A 15,232-nucleotide genomic window follows, 5' to 3' on the forward strand; every position below is an offset into this window, starting at 1 on the left:
TAGCCGAGCAGAGCAGGCACGATTAGCTTCTTCTTTTTTTTTTTTTGAGAGAGAGAGAGAGAAAGCAGGCGCGATTAGCTAAGCCGTCGCTTCACCGACGGACCCCGTTTTCGGAATTCGTTGTGCAGGTGGAGCCTAGACTTGCAGCCAATCCTGGTCTCCGAAGGCCCGATGCGCCAGGAGACCAGGGCCGTGTGCCGGGTCAAACTACCTGACCGATTTTTTTTATTTTTACAGTTAAATATTCGTATGTTGTAACGGAAGTAAAAAATTGTATGAAGTAATAGTGTTGATAGGATAAAACATGTGCAAAATAGTTACAAATACACCCCTAAACAATAGTTTTTGTCATTTGATACTATCAAGCCAGTACATGAGAAAATATATGCCTAATCTAGCTCATCGTTTCACCAGTGCAAGTGGGAACAGATAATTCAGCGTCATCAATTCAAGTTTCAACAAAACATGACTGCATAAAATGAGTATACTTCATCAAGATTCACAGCAGAATCACTTGCCACCATAACTGAAATACGATCAGGAACATAATTAGCCAACTTATAGCTGTGGCTGACTCCATCATAAATCTAATACCTGCTAATTTATGGATTACAATGTTATAATCACGCTTCCAACAAGAAAGATGAATATGAGTAAAACAAGCACGCAATAGCTTCTTTGCTTCTGAATAATATTTATTTCCATAGATTGATAGGTCATATGCATCGCTCTTCGTTGCTTGCTTCACCAGGAGAGCATCAATTGCCTAAGCCAAGCTCAGTTGCAGCTTATAACATGTATGCAGCTCTCCAGTTCTACATGTATGGCATCTTGCAACATGGGGTAAATTCCCAGCACCAGCAAAAATGAATGTCTTCACAAATTCTGAAGTTGAAGCTCTAGCCCTCTGTTTTGTTTTGCTGCAGGAACCACGCATCCCAGTTGATCTTCACAAAAGGAACTATTGGTTCCCCATCTGTACACAAGTATAACTGTTTGTTTCTCAATTTTTTGCACTGCCATAACATAGACTGCACCAAGTATTGGAATTTATCTTCCGACAGCTGCACCAAGTATTGGAATTTATCTTCCAATAGCCGACGACCCCAGAGTTAATGTACGTTCCTAGTTGTCCATCATTGCCAAAGGAAAGCACATATCAAATTAGATACATGTACACCTCAACAAATTCTTCTAACTGAAATTACAAAGTATGAGCACCAGCAATTAGTTTTACTTAAGCAGATATCAGATTATAAGAGGTCACAATAAGAAAATTATGGAGCTGTGTGGACATATGCAGATGTGACATAATGGAAATTGAAAAAATTAGGTGAACATCATCACAAAAGTGTCCATATTAGAAAATACCGATGCCATTTTCTAACTTTTATGACTTTTGTGATGGTACCCAGCAAATTGCCTCATGAAAATTAGTTCCATCATGAGACTTACTACTTTCCTCTTAAATCACACTATTTTATTTTCCCCCCACGTAAATAAATTCCAGACTGCACAAATCAGACACAGATATGAATTTCAAAACCAAAATAGTATTATGTGAGTTGTGCAAGAGTACTACAGATACGGCAAGAGATAGTATGGTTAACATTCTTTCCCAGCGCTATGAGATTATATGCCTACATAGAAAAGAGCTAGCACCGCAGAAAACAAGAGAAGCAACGGGCTTCATGTTCTCTGAAAACGGCTTCCATTATAATCACCAACTTGTGTCAAGGAATTAAACCTATATAGCTACATGTGCATACAAAAGTGTGCAGACTTTTGCAGTTTCTAACATACAATTCAGTCATATTGCCACCACGAATAAATAAAATTATTAGATTCAATAATGATCAATACTGTAATTTGGATACAGCCGGTTGCAGTTTCACATTTACTAATCTATCCATCATTATCAGACGATTATTTTTTCTCAAGAAATCAACGGTGGGTTTGTCCTACCTGAGTATTCTCAAGTGCAATTACAGAGCAGTGACCTTGAGAGATTAAAGAGGAGGGAGGGAGAAAAACAAGCGACAGAAATATGATATGAATTGACTAAGAAACACACAATTTCTCACGCAAAGGAGGGAGGGAGAAAAAACAATAACAAGAAATATGATATGAGTCAACTAACATACAATTTCTCACGCAAAGTTCACAAATTGGTGATAAATTAATCAGAAATACGACGTAGGAGAGGCTTAGATCAAACCAAAACCAAGCAACTGATGTCACCTCGCAGCCGTTCAGAAACTCGAGGAGCGGAGCGCGGCGCTAGGGTTTGGGAGGCCGGAGTCCGGTGGAGCACAAGGTTTGGCTGCCACGAATTTGGGGAGGGTCGTTGCCACCGGATTCGGTTGCTGTGAGCCCGCGACCTTGGGGAGGGCTACCGCTGCCGCTGACCACCACGAGCTCGGGGAGGGCCGCACGCTTGGGGAGGGCCATCGTGTCCTCCAAATCCTGCGTAGACCGGTAGTGACGACCTCAGGAGGGGTGGGAATAAGAGGAGGTGGAGGATGAGGATGCGACTTTTTGTGCGAGGTTGTGGCGAAGCGTGCGGGATGCTGAGAAACCAAGGCCCTTGCTTCATGGAGGTTGAACCTCGTTGAGGCGAGGGCTTGAGGGAGGCAGCAGGCTAGGGAGTCAAGTGCCACCGGAGGAGATTGAGCGACATCTGCCATTTTTTTTATCGAGAGAGATGCGAATGGGATGTCACAAGAGCGAAAAACAAATTCTATAAGACTTTCGAGAGAAGGATTTTATAAGATCTCTATTTATGCCATACATTTTCGATCCAATGGCCTGTGCTTGTGCTTGCCTGCGCGGTGGAGGACACGTGTTGGACACAAGCACAGGACTACATACAAGATCCGATCTTATAGAATTTGCTTCCGAAGGGGACGAGGTGCAAGCTTGGTTGGAGGGGGCCTACATGTCAGCACCAGAAATCAGAAGAGGGGAGACCGACCACCACTATCACCACCATCAACTCGAAATTTTAAGATAGTAGAGATATTTCAAAAACCAAGAAATTATAAAAGTAGGTGTCCGTTTGAAAAATTGCAAAAATATGCTACCTTGTCAGTTGGAAGAGTGACATGTGTATGTCTCCTTTGCAACCGACGATAGGTTTAAAAAAATAAACATGTCACTAAAAACGGGCGACATGTTAAAAAAAACACTATGTTCCATTGCTATCAAAATTCAAAACAGTATTGAAATTTTCATAAATTTTTTTGAAAAAAGATATGTTGTAGATGATGCTATAATCTAGATTAAAAAAATTCACATATATGTACAATAAAATTTATTGTTTTGTTTCTCATAGTACAAATTATATTTTTGGTTGAAATTTTTTGACAGCTAGATCAAAGTATCATCTACACCATCATTTCAATATTGTTTTGAATTTTGAGAGCAATGAAATATAGTGTTTTTTATTTTTTACATATTGTGATGTTGTATAAACGATATGTTTATTTTTTTAATCTATCGTCTGTTACAAGAACAACAGTAACCTAATTTTACAATTATTTAATTTTTGAAATATAAAAATAAAAAAGCTCATTGTTTACCGTTACCTCGGCGGTAACAGTAGAAAAAAAAGGAAAGGAAACCGAGCGAAACGCCCAACGCACTCGCGGTCCGCTCGCAGGAAGAGAAAGTCATTAAGCAAAGCAAAGCTTCCACCTAAACCAAACCCGGCCGTGCGCCACCACCAACCCAAACCCGAGCACCCGACCCCCTCCTACTCTGCTCTACTCTCCCCACCACCAAACCCGGCCGCGCGCCACGCCCTCGGGCGGCCGGAGGCAGCCGATCCACCGAGCTGTCAGCAGCCAGCGAGCGGGATGCCGGGGCCTGGGGCGCACCTGCTGTACGCGATGTCCGGCGGGGCGGCGCTGTCGCGGCTCGCCGGACCGGACCGCTTCGGCCCGCACCACTGCGCCGCCTACGCCGCCAACGCCTTCCTCGGCCCGGACCTCGGCTCCTTCGCCGAGTGGCTCTGCTCCTTCCTTCCCTCCTCCGCCTCCGCCTCTGCCGCGGGAGGGCTCGCCATGGCCACCGTGCACCACCCCTTCTATTACCCGCTCCTCCTCGGCCTTCCTCTCGCCTGGGCCTACTCCTGGCTCTCCCGCCGGCTGCTCCGCATGGGCGTCCTCGACGCCCCCGCAGGGGTGGGTGGAATGTTTCCTCTCGTCAACCCCCCCCCCCCCCCACGCTTGGATTTTTTTAATTTTATTTTTCTGTACGGCTGCGGCTAGCGGCTAGCAACTCGATTGTAGCAATCTATATCAAATTATGCATTATGTTAATCCTCTAATTGCAGAGAAGGGTTAGTAGCTCCAGAGTCCAGAAGCCTCCGTATCAATCTAGTGTTTCGTGTCTGATTTGTTTAATGTTGGTGTCGTTGCAGGTTGCACTAAACAAGAGGCAGTGTTTCTTGCTTATCTCGGCTGGCTCGCTGTCCCACTTCTTCTTGGATCACTTGTTTGAGGTAAGCATGGTTCAGAATTTTTGTTAACCAAGCTTCCTCGTGAATGGGAGGAGGCATTAGCTTAAAATTGGTGCTCCAGCTTTAAGAATGTGTGCTTAACTGCTTGGGAAAAAGTTTTTTTTTCTAGATATATTTGCCTGAACCAACTGGCTTGCTATTTTTGTGCGACAAGTAAAATTTGTTCAGATCACAAATGAATACCCCCATTTGCTACTTTGGAATTAGATGGACCATTTCACCCAACTGAGTTCATGTTATACTTCTGCAGGAGAACGGCCATTCGACAATGTATACTTGGATACTGAGCACTGGTTGGTGGAAAGGCCGTGCTCCTATCAATCCAGACGCAGTGTTTGTTATAGGCCTGCTTTGCATTTGCCTCATGGGGGGATTTGTGTACATTAACAGGTGATAGCCTTGTACGTGTACTATTGCTATGCACTAGTATAAAATTGTACATGGGAACTAGATTCGGTCCATGTACAAAACAAGGAGTTCTCACTGATGCTCTACAGCAGTTATGATTTTCTCCACTCTTAAAATTTAAAAAGGAAAACCTTTTTAGCCATCAACTCTAGAATTTAGAACTTTTTGTATGGTGGTTGTGTTTTTAACTGTCTTGTTTGGTATGGAGACTGATGATGCTGTGTGGTTGGTTGGGTTTCAGTGTCGGTTGTAAGACTTGTTTCTCCATTAATGAATGGAAATGAGGAATCCCCAATCCCCAAAAAGGGGGGGAAAAAATGCTATAATCAGATTTTCAAAATCCTGTCTAAACTAAGACCCTTATTAGTGTGTTGGATTATGCTTGTTCACAGGAGTTTCACAATGTTTCTATCATGCTATCTGTTACAATACCTTTTTTAACATAGATATTATCATTTACAAATTATTTTGTAAAAAACTAGACCAACCTAGGAGGAACTAGGTGGCATGATAGAAACATTTGGGGACTCGAATAAGAAATGGGCACCCAGATTCGAGTTGAAGAGAACTCAAACCTGGGTGATGGGGGTGTAAACCCTCAGTTCCTTCTTACATACTCTTTTGTGATTCTAAACATTTGTTCTTTATTATGACAGAGTGAAGTATGGAAAGTCGGCAACTGAAAACTCAAATCAATCTTTCTTTCTCATCCTGGTGATAGCCACCCTGTACTGTATGTGGTGTGCCAGTCAGATATACCTGCGGCATCCCCCACAGCCTGCTATAGGTGAAGAGGCTGATCTTGGAGTGATAATTTTTCTCGCCATTTACCTTTTTCTCCCACATGTGTTATGCGTCTTTTCGATGAACCAAAAGGATTATACTGAAGCGTTGAATGAACTGCCACTCTGATATTGTGCATTATTGTTGTGCACTTTTCTCGCCATCTGTGCAGAAGATCACTTCGTAGTTGTCTAGTTTTGGCTTTATCTTGTAAATTTAATTGCTAGTTGGATGGTTTCTTGTGCAACTATGTATATCCCTGTAACCCTTGTGGCTGAAAACATATTTCTTGAAGGAATAAAGGGATTTAATATTGTATTATGGCTGACAATGAACTCTTGTATTCCTAAAAAAAGATAAGAAAGAGAACTGCGTGTTGATTCATTAATCGCATGGAGATGAATCATGTGGTTTGATCTTCAAACCACCCCATGTATCACAGATCTTCTTCATTTGCCAGTATTGAATACATGTTGCAAGGTGATGATATTTGCAAAGCTAACTATTGTGAATGTATTCTTATTAATGTTTCCTTTTGTAGCAAGATGAAAGAAAGCATGTTCACATGGACCACAATTGTGAGTTCAAGTATTGAATAGCCCATGGTCATCATTCATTGACCACTGTCTTCTCTAATAGGTAGCAATGTAGCATGCTTCTTTTTGTTGGTTTTCCTCTGCTTTAATTGCAGTTTTCTGTATTGTGTGACAGAGAAGATTCTGAAATATCCAATTCTGCATCATACTGTGAATCTAGGTTGCAGTACTGTTATCTAATGTCTACTTTCTATAGGCGCGAACCGTGAAGTAATTCTATCAATTTATCAGCACTGAATTGTATTTGTTCACCTTAGTGCACAAAAATGTTTAAACATGATCATGGAAACATTAAAGAGCTAGGGTCACACAGGTTAGCTATGCAAGGGACTCAACAATGCTAATGCTGTTGTGCTTCTCATCATCCTTCATGGAGATCTCTAGAGCCTTCTCTAGCCTCGACACAACTTGCTCCATGGACGGCCGCTGCTTCTTGTAGCCGGTGCATGACAGAGCAAGATTCAGACTGAGATCAAATGCCTCAGTTGAGTACTCTCCGTTCAACCTAGGATCAGCAAACTCCAACACATTGCCTTCTTGGATAAGTGCGGAAGCCTGGGAACAACAGGTACTCAAATCAGATCTAACTTAATCAGCTTCCTCATTCCAGAATTTAGTATCTTACTTTAACTGCTTAATCACATATGATCTTACCATTTTGTCCAGTGACATTGGCTTAGCTGTATTCATGATGCTGATTGCTCGCTTTCCTGACAGGAGCTGCAGGAGCACCATGCCGAAGCTGTACACATCCCCTGCAGCATTCACCTTGTGGTTGTGGCGGTATTCTGGATCGACATAGCCAAAAGTTCCTCTGACTTCAGAACTTACGTGCGATACACCTAAGTCGATGACTCTTGAGAGCCCAAAATCTGACAGCTTGGGTTCCATATCAAGCCCAAGAAGTATATTGGTTGGCTGTCATAGCAAGTATGAGTTTGACTAAATTTGAATCTGTAGATGCACTGAAAGCTTTCAGATCATGCAACCAACCTTGATGTCACGGTGAACAATGCAACCTTCAGGATATATGTGCAGGAACCAAAGGCCACAAGCACTTCCAAGTGCTATCTGAAGCCTCTGAATCCATGACAGGTTTTTATCCTTTCCTGCAATCGAATTGTTTACTTCTTCGAAGCAAAGAAAGTATAGACTTCTAGTCATCTTGTTGTTTCTTCAAAAAGGTACTCACCGAATAGCCATTCTGACAGATTACCGTTGATGCACAGCTCATACACAAGAAAGCACTCATCCTGTCCGTCACAGTAACCTCTCAATGACACAAGATTTGGGTGCCTGACATGTGATAGGCTTGTAACTTCCCTTAGGAAGGTTTCTGCATGCTCATTCTTAATGATGTGCTTCACCGCAACAGGCCAGCCATTTGCAAGCACTCCTCTATACACTTTCCCTGAAACCATGAGGAACAAGGTGGACATGACTTTCAGATGAAGAACAACACATTAAATACGGTTAATACATTCTACTTCTCGTGTTTTTGCGTCACAAATATACTTTTTATCTTTCTGATGTTGTAAAGATGTTGATCCTAAACTAGTATTGTCATGTACCTGCAATACCCTGGCCGATTACATTTGATGGACTCAAGTGTTCGGTTGCAGTGTATATATCTTTGATCGATATCTGCTTGCAGATAGTCTCCTCATACTCAAGGGATGCCACGGTGAACTCTGCAAGATAACATGCACAATCACATATTACTATCAGTGTGTAAGAGGCCATCATCAGTTAGGTATGTGCATACTGATTGCAAAATCACTAGTGAAATTACCATTATCCTTTGTTGATGGTTTGAGCTTGCGTGCTTTTTTCCTGATATGGCAGGAAACAGCGATGACCCCAACTATCACCGCCGCAGTGAGGCATCCTAGCAGCGCTTCATATCCTGCAGATAAATCTCAAGAGCAGGGTATTTGAAGGATCAGGTGGAAAGGAAGGGAATACAGAGGTAAAGATACAAAATTACAAACCTCTTTGCATTTAGCTTATGGGACGTGTAGGATAAACACAAGATTGCTTCTCATTCACCTTCTGATTGTTATAAACGAAGCAAGTTAATATCATGGGCACTCTATAAGCAGTCGTTATTACCAAGAATGAGTTGATGACACCATTGCCGGCCGAGGCGTATTCACGGAAGAAGCCAAAGCACAAAAACTATTGGATCCCAATTATTGGTTCGGGTCTAGAACAGAAATTCAGAATCCGACATCAACAGTGCAATGTCTAGTGGTCTGGAATCTGGATTGGTGAGATGTTGGGTTAGTGGGTGCCCATTAGTTGTTCACCCCTTCTATTATTTGGTCAGTGCATTTGGAGTCAAGAGAAGGTGTGGTAGACAAATGTCAAATGTGGCAACTCTATGCAGAGTGGAATAGTCTAAAATATATACTAGATTACTGGAGCACTCCTCTAGTTTGACGACTTCAAATGAGCCAAATGAGGAGTTAAAAATAATGAGAGCTTTGTTCTTTAAATAGTAACTACTGGAACAAAGCATCTAGCCATCTAGAAAGTCTGAATGTGTTTTGTACACTAATGTATCCAACTTCCAACCTGCTCTTTCCAAGCAATCTTTGTCTTCTATCAATATAGTGTGTTCGTTTTTACTGTTGTTCGACCTGTTCTTGTGTTGTTTAATTTGTTGGCTATGTAGATGCTGAGTTATTGTTATTATCAACTCAAGCTCACGAGATGTGGTAATATACAGGTCCACATAACATTGCATTGTAAATTTCTTATTCAGGTCCGTATACTTCCATACTCTCCTGTTACATTTCCTTTCAAGAAGAAATCAAGACTAAATTGCATGGCGCCATCAAACCAAGCTCCTAAGTGAAACACTATTGGTGTGGGAATTTGGTACCATATTGCATCAGCTGTAAATATGCCTTTAGATTTGATACCGTGTCGTTTCAAGTTACAAGCTCAACAGTGTCTATACCTTTAAGATTTGATACCGTGTTGTTTGAACAGTATTATTACCTTTGAGTGCACCTTAAGATAAACTCTTTCTCCAGCAAATTGCTCTTCAGATGCATCTGATTCTCAGGCAAACTATTTGTTCTACAGTAAAAGCCACCTTGAAATTGGCCTTGAGAAAGGGTCTAATTAATGAGCCAGAACATCACTTTCGTGGGCCCAGAGTGATCACAAAATAATACTGCAATCATTTTTGTTAGTACCTAGCTCAATCAGTTATAATCTCAGACGAACACATTGTTTCAGAGAACAAATGGCTGCTATGCCTCTTCCTATAAATGAATGCACCATCCTCTTCCCTCCGAAGACAACCCGAAGGGTTTGTTTTTTCCTGTTTAGCCGTCTATCTGGTGATCTCTACGCCAGAGCCGATGAATAACATCTTTGTAGATTGATTTGCCGTAAGTTAATGTTACTATTTTGGGGAAAACCTAGAGAAATCTGCAGTCTCGCAGCACTGAATTTTTTTAGACATACTGCTATTGGAAACGTCAATAGTCAACTTCTCGGAGTAACATTTATCAATCCTTCCATACATGACAAGAAATATTCACAAAATGCCATCTGAAAGACTGTACTTTAGTAAAAGGCTACTACAAAAAAAAAAGCTTTTCAGTAAGCAAATTTTTAGCGTATAATTCAAACACTCTCGATTTGGTTCCTCTGTAAAAATCACTACTAGTGAATAAGTAAAAAAATAACCGAGCACAACTCTTTCTTAAATACTTCGTTTCCGTCACTTTGTGTGGTCATGTAATTTACTTTATCCTACTGTTATTGAGGCCAGATCTTGTACTGTTTCACATCTCATGTCATGCTGACACTAATCCTTTCAATTTAGGTGGATCGCAAACAGCCCTCTCGATCAAGTCTGGAGCCTCCAGGATAAAATCGATCAACAGTCACCCCTTATCAACTAGAAAAGATGCAAATTCAGATTGCGTTACAAGCCTCAGGTTAAGTGAGCGGCAAGTGTTCACCGCAGGGGATCTAGGGCTCGACAGAAATGATACAACAGCCTCTGGCTTTTGTGATGCAACAGCACTTCTGCCAATTATGTAGTGTATCTATCGGTGTAATAGATAGAGTGCCTCATAAAGTGGGTCTCGTATCACTAAATATCAGCTCGCAGTAGATATTTTCAAGAACATAAACTATCTCGCGACCAGGTCATGGCTCGTGTGACCAGTCCCCTAGTCGGGATTGGTCACAGATGGAAATCCTGCAACCAGTTCTGATGGAAATTCTGTGACCAGCATCTTAGTCTCTATCAATTGATTTTTTGCTCTCAGAAACCCCATACGTCAAAAGTTGGTCCATAAGTGTCAACCAACAATTTGTACCTGTACCCACAAAGTGCATGGTCATAGAAAAGAAAGAAAACTATAATATTCTACTCATACCTAATAAGGAGGCAATTACATTCTACCAGATTTATAAAACTAAACAGTCTATAATTCACATTCTAGATTTTAGATTATAGATTTGGGTTGTCTGATAAAATTTATTAGGTGTGCCCCAAGTATCTATCCATTTAGAGGTATTTGTTATACAAATCTAATCTATTTTGATTTCGTTTTGACAATTGTGACCATCCATGGGAGATAACTATCAGTTACCAACCATTGGTTGTTGAAGCATCTATTTTTTTTTTCCTTCTGTAATGTGCCTGGAGAAGGATGCAGCTATTTAGAGGCTCAGAGTAGATTTATGGGCACTAAGTATTATCTATTTTCTCATACGAGCCTTGCATCAAACTAAAGATAGAGTTACACACAGATTGCTCTTTCTCACAGTGATTTTCATACGATGGGTTGTTTGGTGTATATAGAGTGAAGGGTATTTATACATAGCACTGCAAGGTGAGGTAAGATAAAGACTCTGAAACTCATACATTTACTCAGGATTTTTTTCTTCTTCTGGATTTCCATTTTTTTGCGAAGATTTGTGCTCAAAGAAGTTTGAATCAATGATTGCGTAGGCACACCAATATCACCATAGCGAAAACAACAAACCAGAGATCGAGTGACACAGATCCGATCACAAGCATCAAAGTCATTAATAATTCAAGTACCTTTCAACTCGAAGAGAGGCCTATCAGAACTTCTGAAGGGGAAGAAAGGAAAATCACCTTACTTGGCATCACCAGAAGGTAGAAGTGAGAACAGGCAAATCTCCGATGGGTGCAGCCTGAGGAGCCCACAGCAGGATCCCCTGCAGTGCCATCGCAACCACCGATGTACTCGGGTCTCTCCACCGCTGATCAATCTTGCGCCCTTTGCATCTTGACTCTACAAATGAATCTCACACTGGACGAACGTGTACATACCTCATATGGATTTATGATTTGGGGAACCACATGGATTCACACGAGTTCATATGGATTCGTGACTTGGGGAACCTGATGGAATCACTCGGGTATTCAGATGGATTCGTGACTTGGGGATGAGTAAGTAGATGGAATCACCCGACTGACTTGGGGATTTGGCGGTCGGGGGATTCGCGGGGTGTGCTTCGTGCTAGACGCGTGGGAGCAATGGGGAGGATGACGAAGTCCCGGCATGGACGCGTTACGGCGTCTCCGTCCGGCTAGGGTTGCGGTGGCTGCCCTCATTGATTGCGAGTCGCAAAGTCGTCAGATGCCGCCTAAGCGCTCCTTGGAGCTAGCGAGGTGCGCAGAGGCCGGATTTGGGATCAGAAGGCTTGAGAAGAAATCGTGAGAGCTCACGATTCGGTGGGTGTATTTGGGATGGTGACTCACAGCAGGAGGATGAGGACCTTTCTTGGCCAGCCAAGAAGCTACGATACGATTGCACGAGAGAGACGAGCCCATCATCACGGAAAAAAAAATCCAAAAATAGACAATATACACGAGTGTATTTATTAAAATAAATAATATATCGATGTATCATAATTTTAGCATCCATATTCAGTAGCTTATTTACCAGAAAAATAATTTTTGATATATGGTACCCTGAAAATATGCGGGCTCGATCATCTTCGGCACACGGTATACTGAATATGACACAGTAGCCCATATTCAGTACATCATGTGCTAAATATCAATCGTATTCGGCACACGGAATGCATATTCGGTACACTATGCCAAATATGATGCCAGCGTGTTATGATTTTATATAATTATCAACTTTCAACAAAAAATGATTATTTGCTAATGAATCCGGCAGGCATAGACCGGACTGTGGTAGGCTATGAAGAATATTGAGAGGTCAATATCCTTCATGTCATATTGCACACTAAACCTACGAGATGCAGATGTTCAATGAAAAATAAATAGCACTACAACGTATGAAGTGTATTATATAATAAATAATTATCTGACCTGAATGTACTCTTCAACTACTCCTTTGCTGGCCGTGAAATTACTAATGGGGCACCCCTGATCGGCAACCCGCTCAGCATGGTTACGTCCCTCAAAGTTACATTCATCTCGCAAAAAAAAAAATGAAACGTGTGCATCTTAGGACGTCAATGGTCGACAAGACTTGTGAGCAGTCAAACCTCAATCGGTGGGAGGAGAGTCCTGCCATCGCTCGCTATGGGAGCTCCAGCATCATGAGAGCGAACGATAGTAGTCTTGCCCGTGTGAGTGGCTCGTGGAATCGAGAGTCTAACTCTTTAATCTTGCGTACACTCCTGGCACGCAGCGACACCAACTACAAAGGTATCCAATACATGTATTAAGTAAGTAATAAGTTATCGTGATAATTTAAAAGCATGTATAATCGTTGTACCTGCTGCCATGTGAAAATTAGTTTTTCCATGTGATTCTCGTCGTACCGCAGTTGAAGAAGCTCGAAAAGATGACTGTGAGTCATGACAATGATATCAAACTTCATAGTTTAATAAAAAAACAACGTAATTGAATGAATTAAATAACGTAAGTACTAATCTAAGTATTAATAAAAAAACAATGTAAGTACTCTAATTTATAAACTTAATATTATTTACCAAATATAATTGAATACATTAAATAATCTACTTACTCTAATTACTATTACTAATCTAAATATTAATTAGATATATAATCTAAGTACTCTAATTTATCAAATCTAATTGAATGTATTAAACAATCTACTTACTCTAATTATTATTATTAATCTAAGTCTAATTACCTATATAATCTAAGTATTTATTATAACTGATCTCGCACTGCTGAGCCTCCTCTCTTCGCGCTGTTGATCTTTCTCGCCTCGCGCTACCTCTGCTGCTCCACGCCTCTGCCGCCCCTCCTCACCATGCACCTTATAGAGGGAAGCAAGCGACACACTTAGCACAAAGGACAGCAGGCAACGCACTCAACACAAAACACGATGCACTCAGCACCAACACAATTAGATGCGCCCAAAGCACCGATAACATAAAACTCGACGTGACCCCGATGAGATGTAACACGACAACAACGCGACGGCAGTCGGGTCCGTGTATTTTCGGGGTACAATGTACCAAAAATCATTTTTGATAAATGAGGTGCCGAATATGGATGCTAAAATTGTAAATACATCGATATGTTATCGATTTCGATAAATACACTCATGTATGTTGTCTATTTTTGGATTTTTGAAGATCACCGCCTGATCGCTATCCGATGGCTCTCGTTTTGCTGGTGCCGTGGATCAACCAGCAAGCGCGCTCGGTATGTGCTTTAGTATTATAATAAGATTTTTATCTTTTCCTTTTTATATGGCAAAGCACGTAAATTTAATGTTATATTCTTAATTTAATCTCCCCTCGCCCGTATATGTCGTCGCTTGCCAGCTACTTTGGAGGAGACAGCAAAAGAGGGGGAAGAAAAAAAAGGCACGCCTGCTGAGAAGTAAGCCTAACAAGAAAATACGTTGACCTGATCTAGGTATAATAGTAGGATCAATCGTTACATGCAAGTTCGAGAGCCATCGTATGTAGTTTACATCAATTTCATCTAATCAAATCATATTTCCCTTTCTTCATATATTGCTCAAGGGCTCAAGGCATATGCATGTATACGTACGCACGTACGTTGAACGTACGGATCTAAATAACGTGTGGTGCCTTTCAAACGAAAAGGTTTGGAACATATATTGCATGGGACCGAGGCAGCTATCTCATGATTGAGCAGTATCCTTTTCCCTGCAGCTTTTCAGACTAATGTGATGATACCCATAAAATGTTTAATACTGGGTAAACGACGGGCCGGAGAGATGCTATTGGAAGGTATCCCATCTTGATCACACTGTTTTATAGTGGCATGCCAATTAGCCATGCATGCATGCACGGCTCAGAATGTACGACTGAATTATTGGTAGCAAATATTGTATTGGATTGGATGTCATATGATTGCTCTTGGGCAGCCAAGTTAGAGGATCACAGCTTGCACTAAACCTTAAACAAAGTGCTACAAGCTTAGAAAAACTAGCACTAGCTAGTACCTCCATTACCTTGGAGCAACAGCTCAGGTACCTCAATTATGCTATAAAAACACTCGACCAGGAAAGAATACGTCCCTTGCTTTGTCTCAAGAGAGGAGACCAAATCCTTTAAGAAGGCACTTACACGATTTACGATTACCCGGATTCAAGCCCGTATAGATGGTTTCTCAACTAGAGCATTATTACAAAAGGACCATTCTTATCTCCTTTTACTATTAGTTCTGTAATAACCGACAATGATAAGGTGTCACTACTGATTCATAAACTAAACCGGCAGTTCTAATATTGAGCCATTAAAAACTAACAGTGATAGCCACTATCGTTATCAGTTCTAACTACGAATCGATAATAAAGTATTACTGTCGGTTCATAAGCTCACTAACAAATCAATAATTGAGCCAATACTAACCGGTAGTGATAAGGATTATCACTGCCGATTTATTTAAAACACGAACTAGTAGTGATAACCCTTCTATAAATATAGAACCACT

General features: G+C 41.2%; 2 protein-coding genes and 1 long non-coding RNA gene across 5 annotated transcripts; 1 reads left to right on the forward strand and 2 right to left on the reverse strand.

Moving 5' to 3' along the window:
• Positions 1–418: 418 nt before the first annotated feature.
• LOC133887733 (uncharacterized) lies at positions 419–2,653 on the reverse strand. Of its 2 annotated transcripts, none has more exons than XR_009903643.1 (2): positions 2,242–2,653; positions 419–1,125 (listed from the first exon to the last, which is right to left on the reverse strand). It is a non-coding gene; the product is annotated as an uncharacterized LOC133887733 (long non-coding RNA). The 2 variants fall into 2 exon arrangements; XR_009903642.1 differs by having other exon boundaries at positions 419–1,198.
• A 997-nt stretch (positions 2,654–3,650) lies between these two features.
• On the forward strand, positions 3,651–6,034 carry LOC133889179 (uncharacterized). The gene is made up of 4 exons (XM_062329652.1): positions 3,651–4,184; positions 4,424–4,504; positions 4,773–4,912; positions 5,587–6,034. The coding sequence occupies exons 1-4, from the start codon at positions 3,858–3,860 to the stop codon at positions 5,840–5,842; spliced, it is 804 nt and encodes a 267-aa protein (XP_062185636.1). The 5' UTR covers positions 3,651–3,857; the 3' UTR covers positions 5,843–6,034.
• A 481-nt stretch (positions 6,035–6,515) lies between these two features.
• On the reverse strand, positions 6,516–12,109 carry LOC133889178 (probable receptor-like protein kinase At2g42960). 2 transcript variants are annotated; one of them, XM_062329651.1, is made up of 8 exons: positions 11,444–12,109; positions 8,301–8,361; positions 8,102–8,215; positions 7,881–8,000; positions 7,502–7,720; positions 7,303–7,418; positions 6,964–7,227; positions 6,516–6,864 (listed from the first exon to the last, which is right to left on the reverse strand). In XM_062329651.1, the coding sequence occupies exons 2-8, from the start codon at positions 8,308–8,310 to the stop codon at positions 6,628–6,630; spliced, it is 1,080 nt and encodes a 359-aa protein (XP_062185635.1). In that variant the 5' UTR covers positions 8,311–8,361; positions 11,444–12,109; the 3' UTR covers positions 6,516–6,627. The 2 variants fall into 2 exon arrangements, with proteins under 2 accessions (XP_062185635.1, XP_062185634.1); XM_062329650.1 differs by lacking the exon at positions 11,444–12,109 and having other exon boundaries at positions 8,301–8,441.
• Positions 12,110–15,232: the final 3,123 nt, after the last annotated feature.

The sequence above is a fragment of the Phragmites australis genome, chromosome 13 (assembly GCF_958298935.1).
Source record: "Phragmites australis chromosome 13, lpPhrAust1.1, whole genome shotgun sequence".
In the NCBI taxonomy this organism is placed as follows: Eukaryota; Viridiplantae; Streptophyta; class Magnoliopsida; order Poales; family Poaceae; genus Phragmites; species Phragmites australis.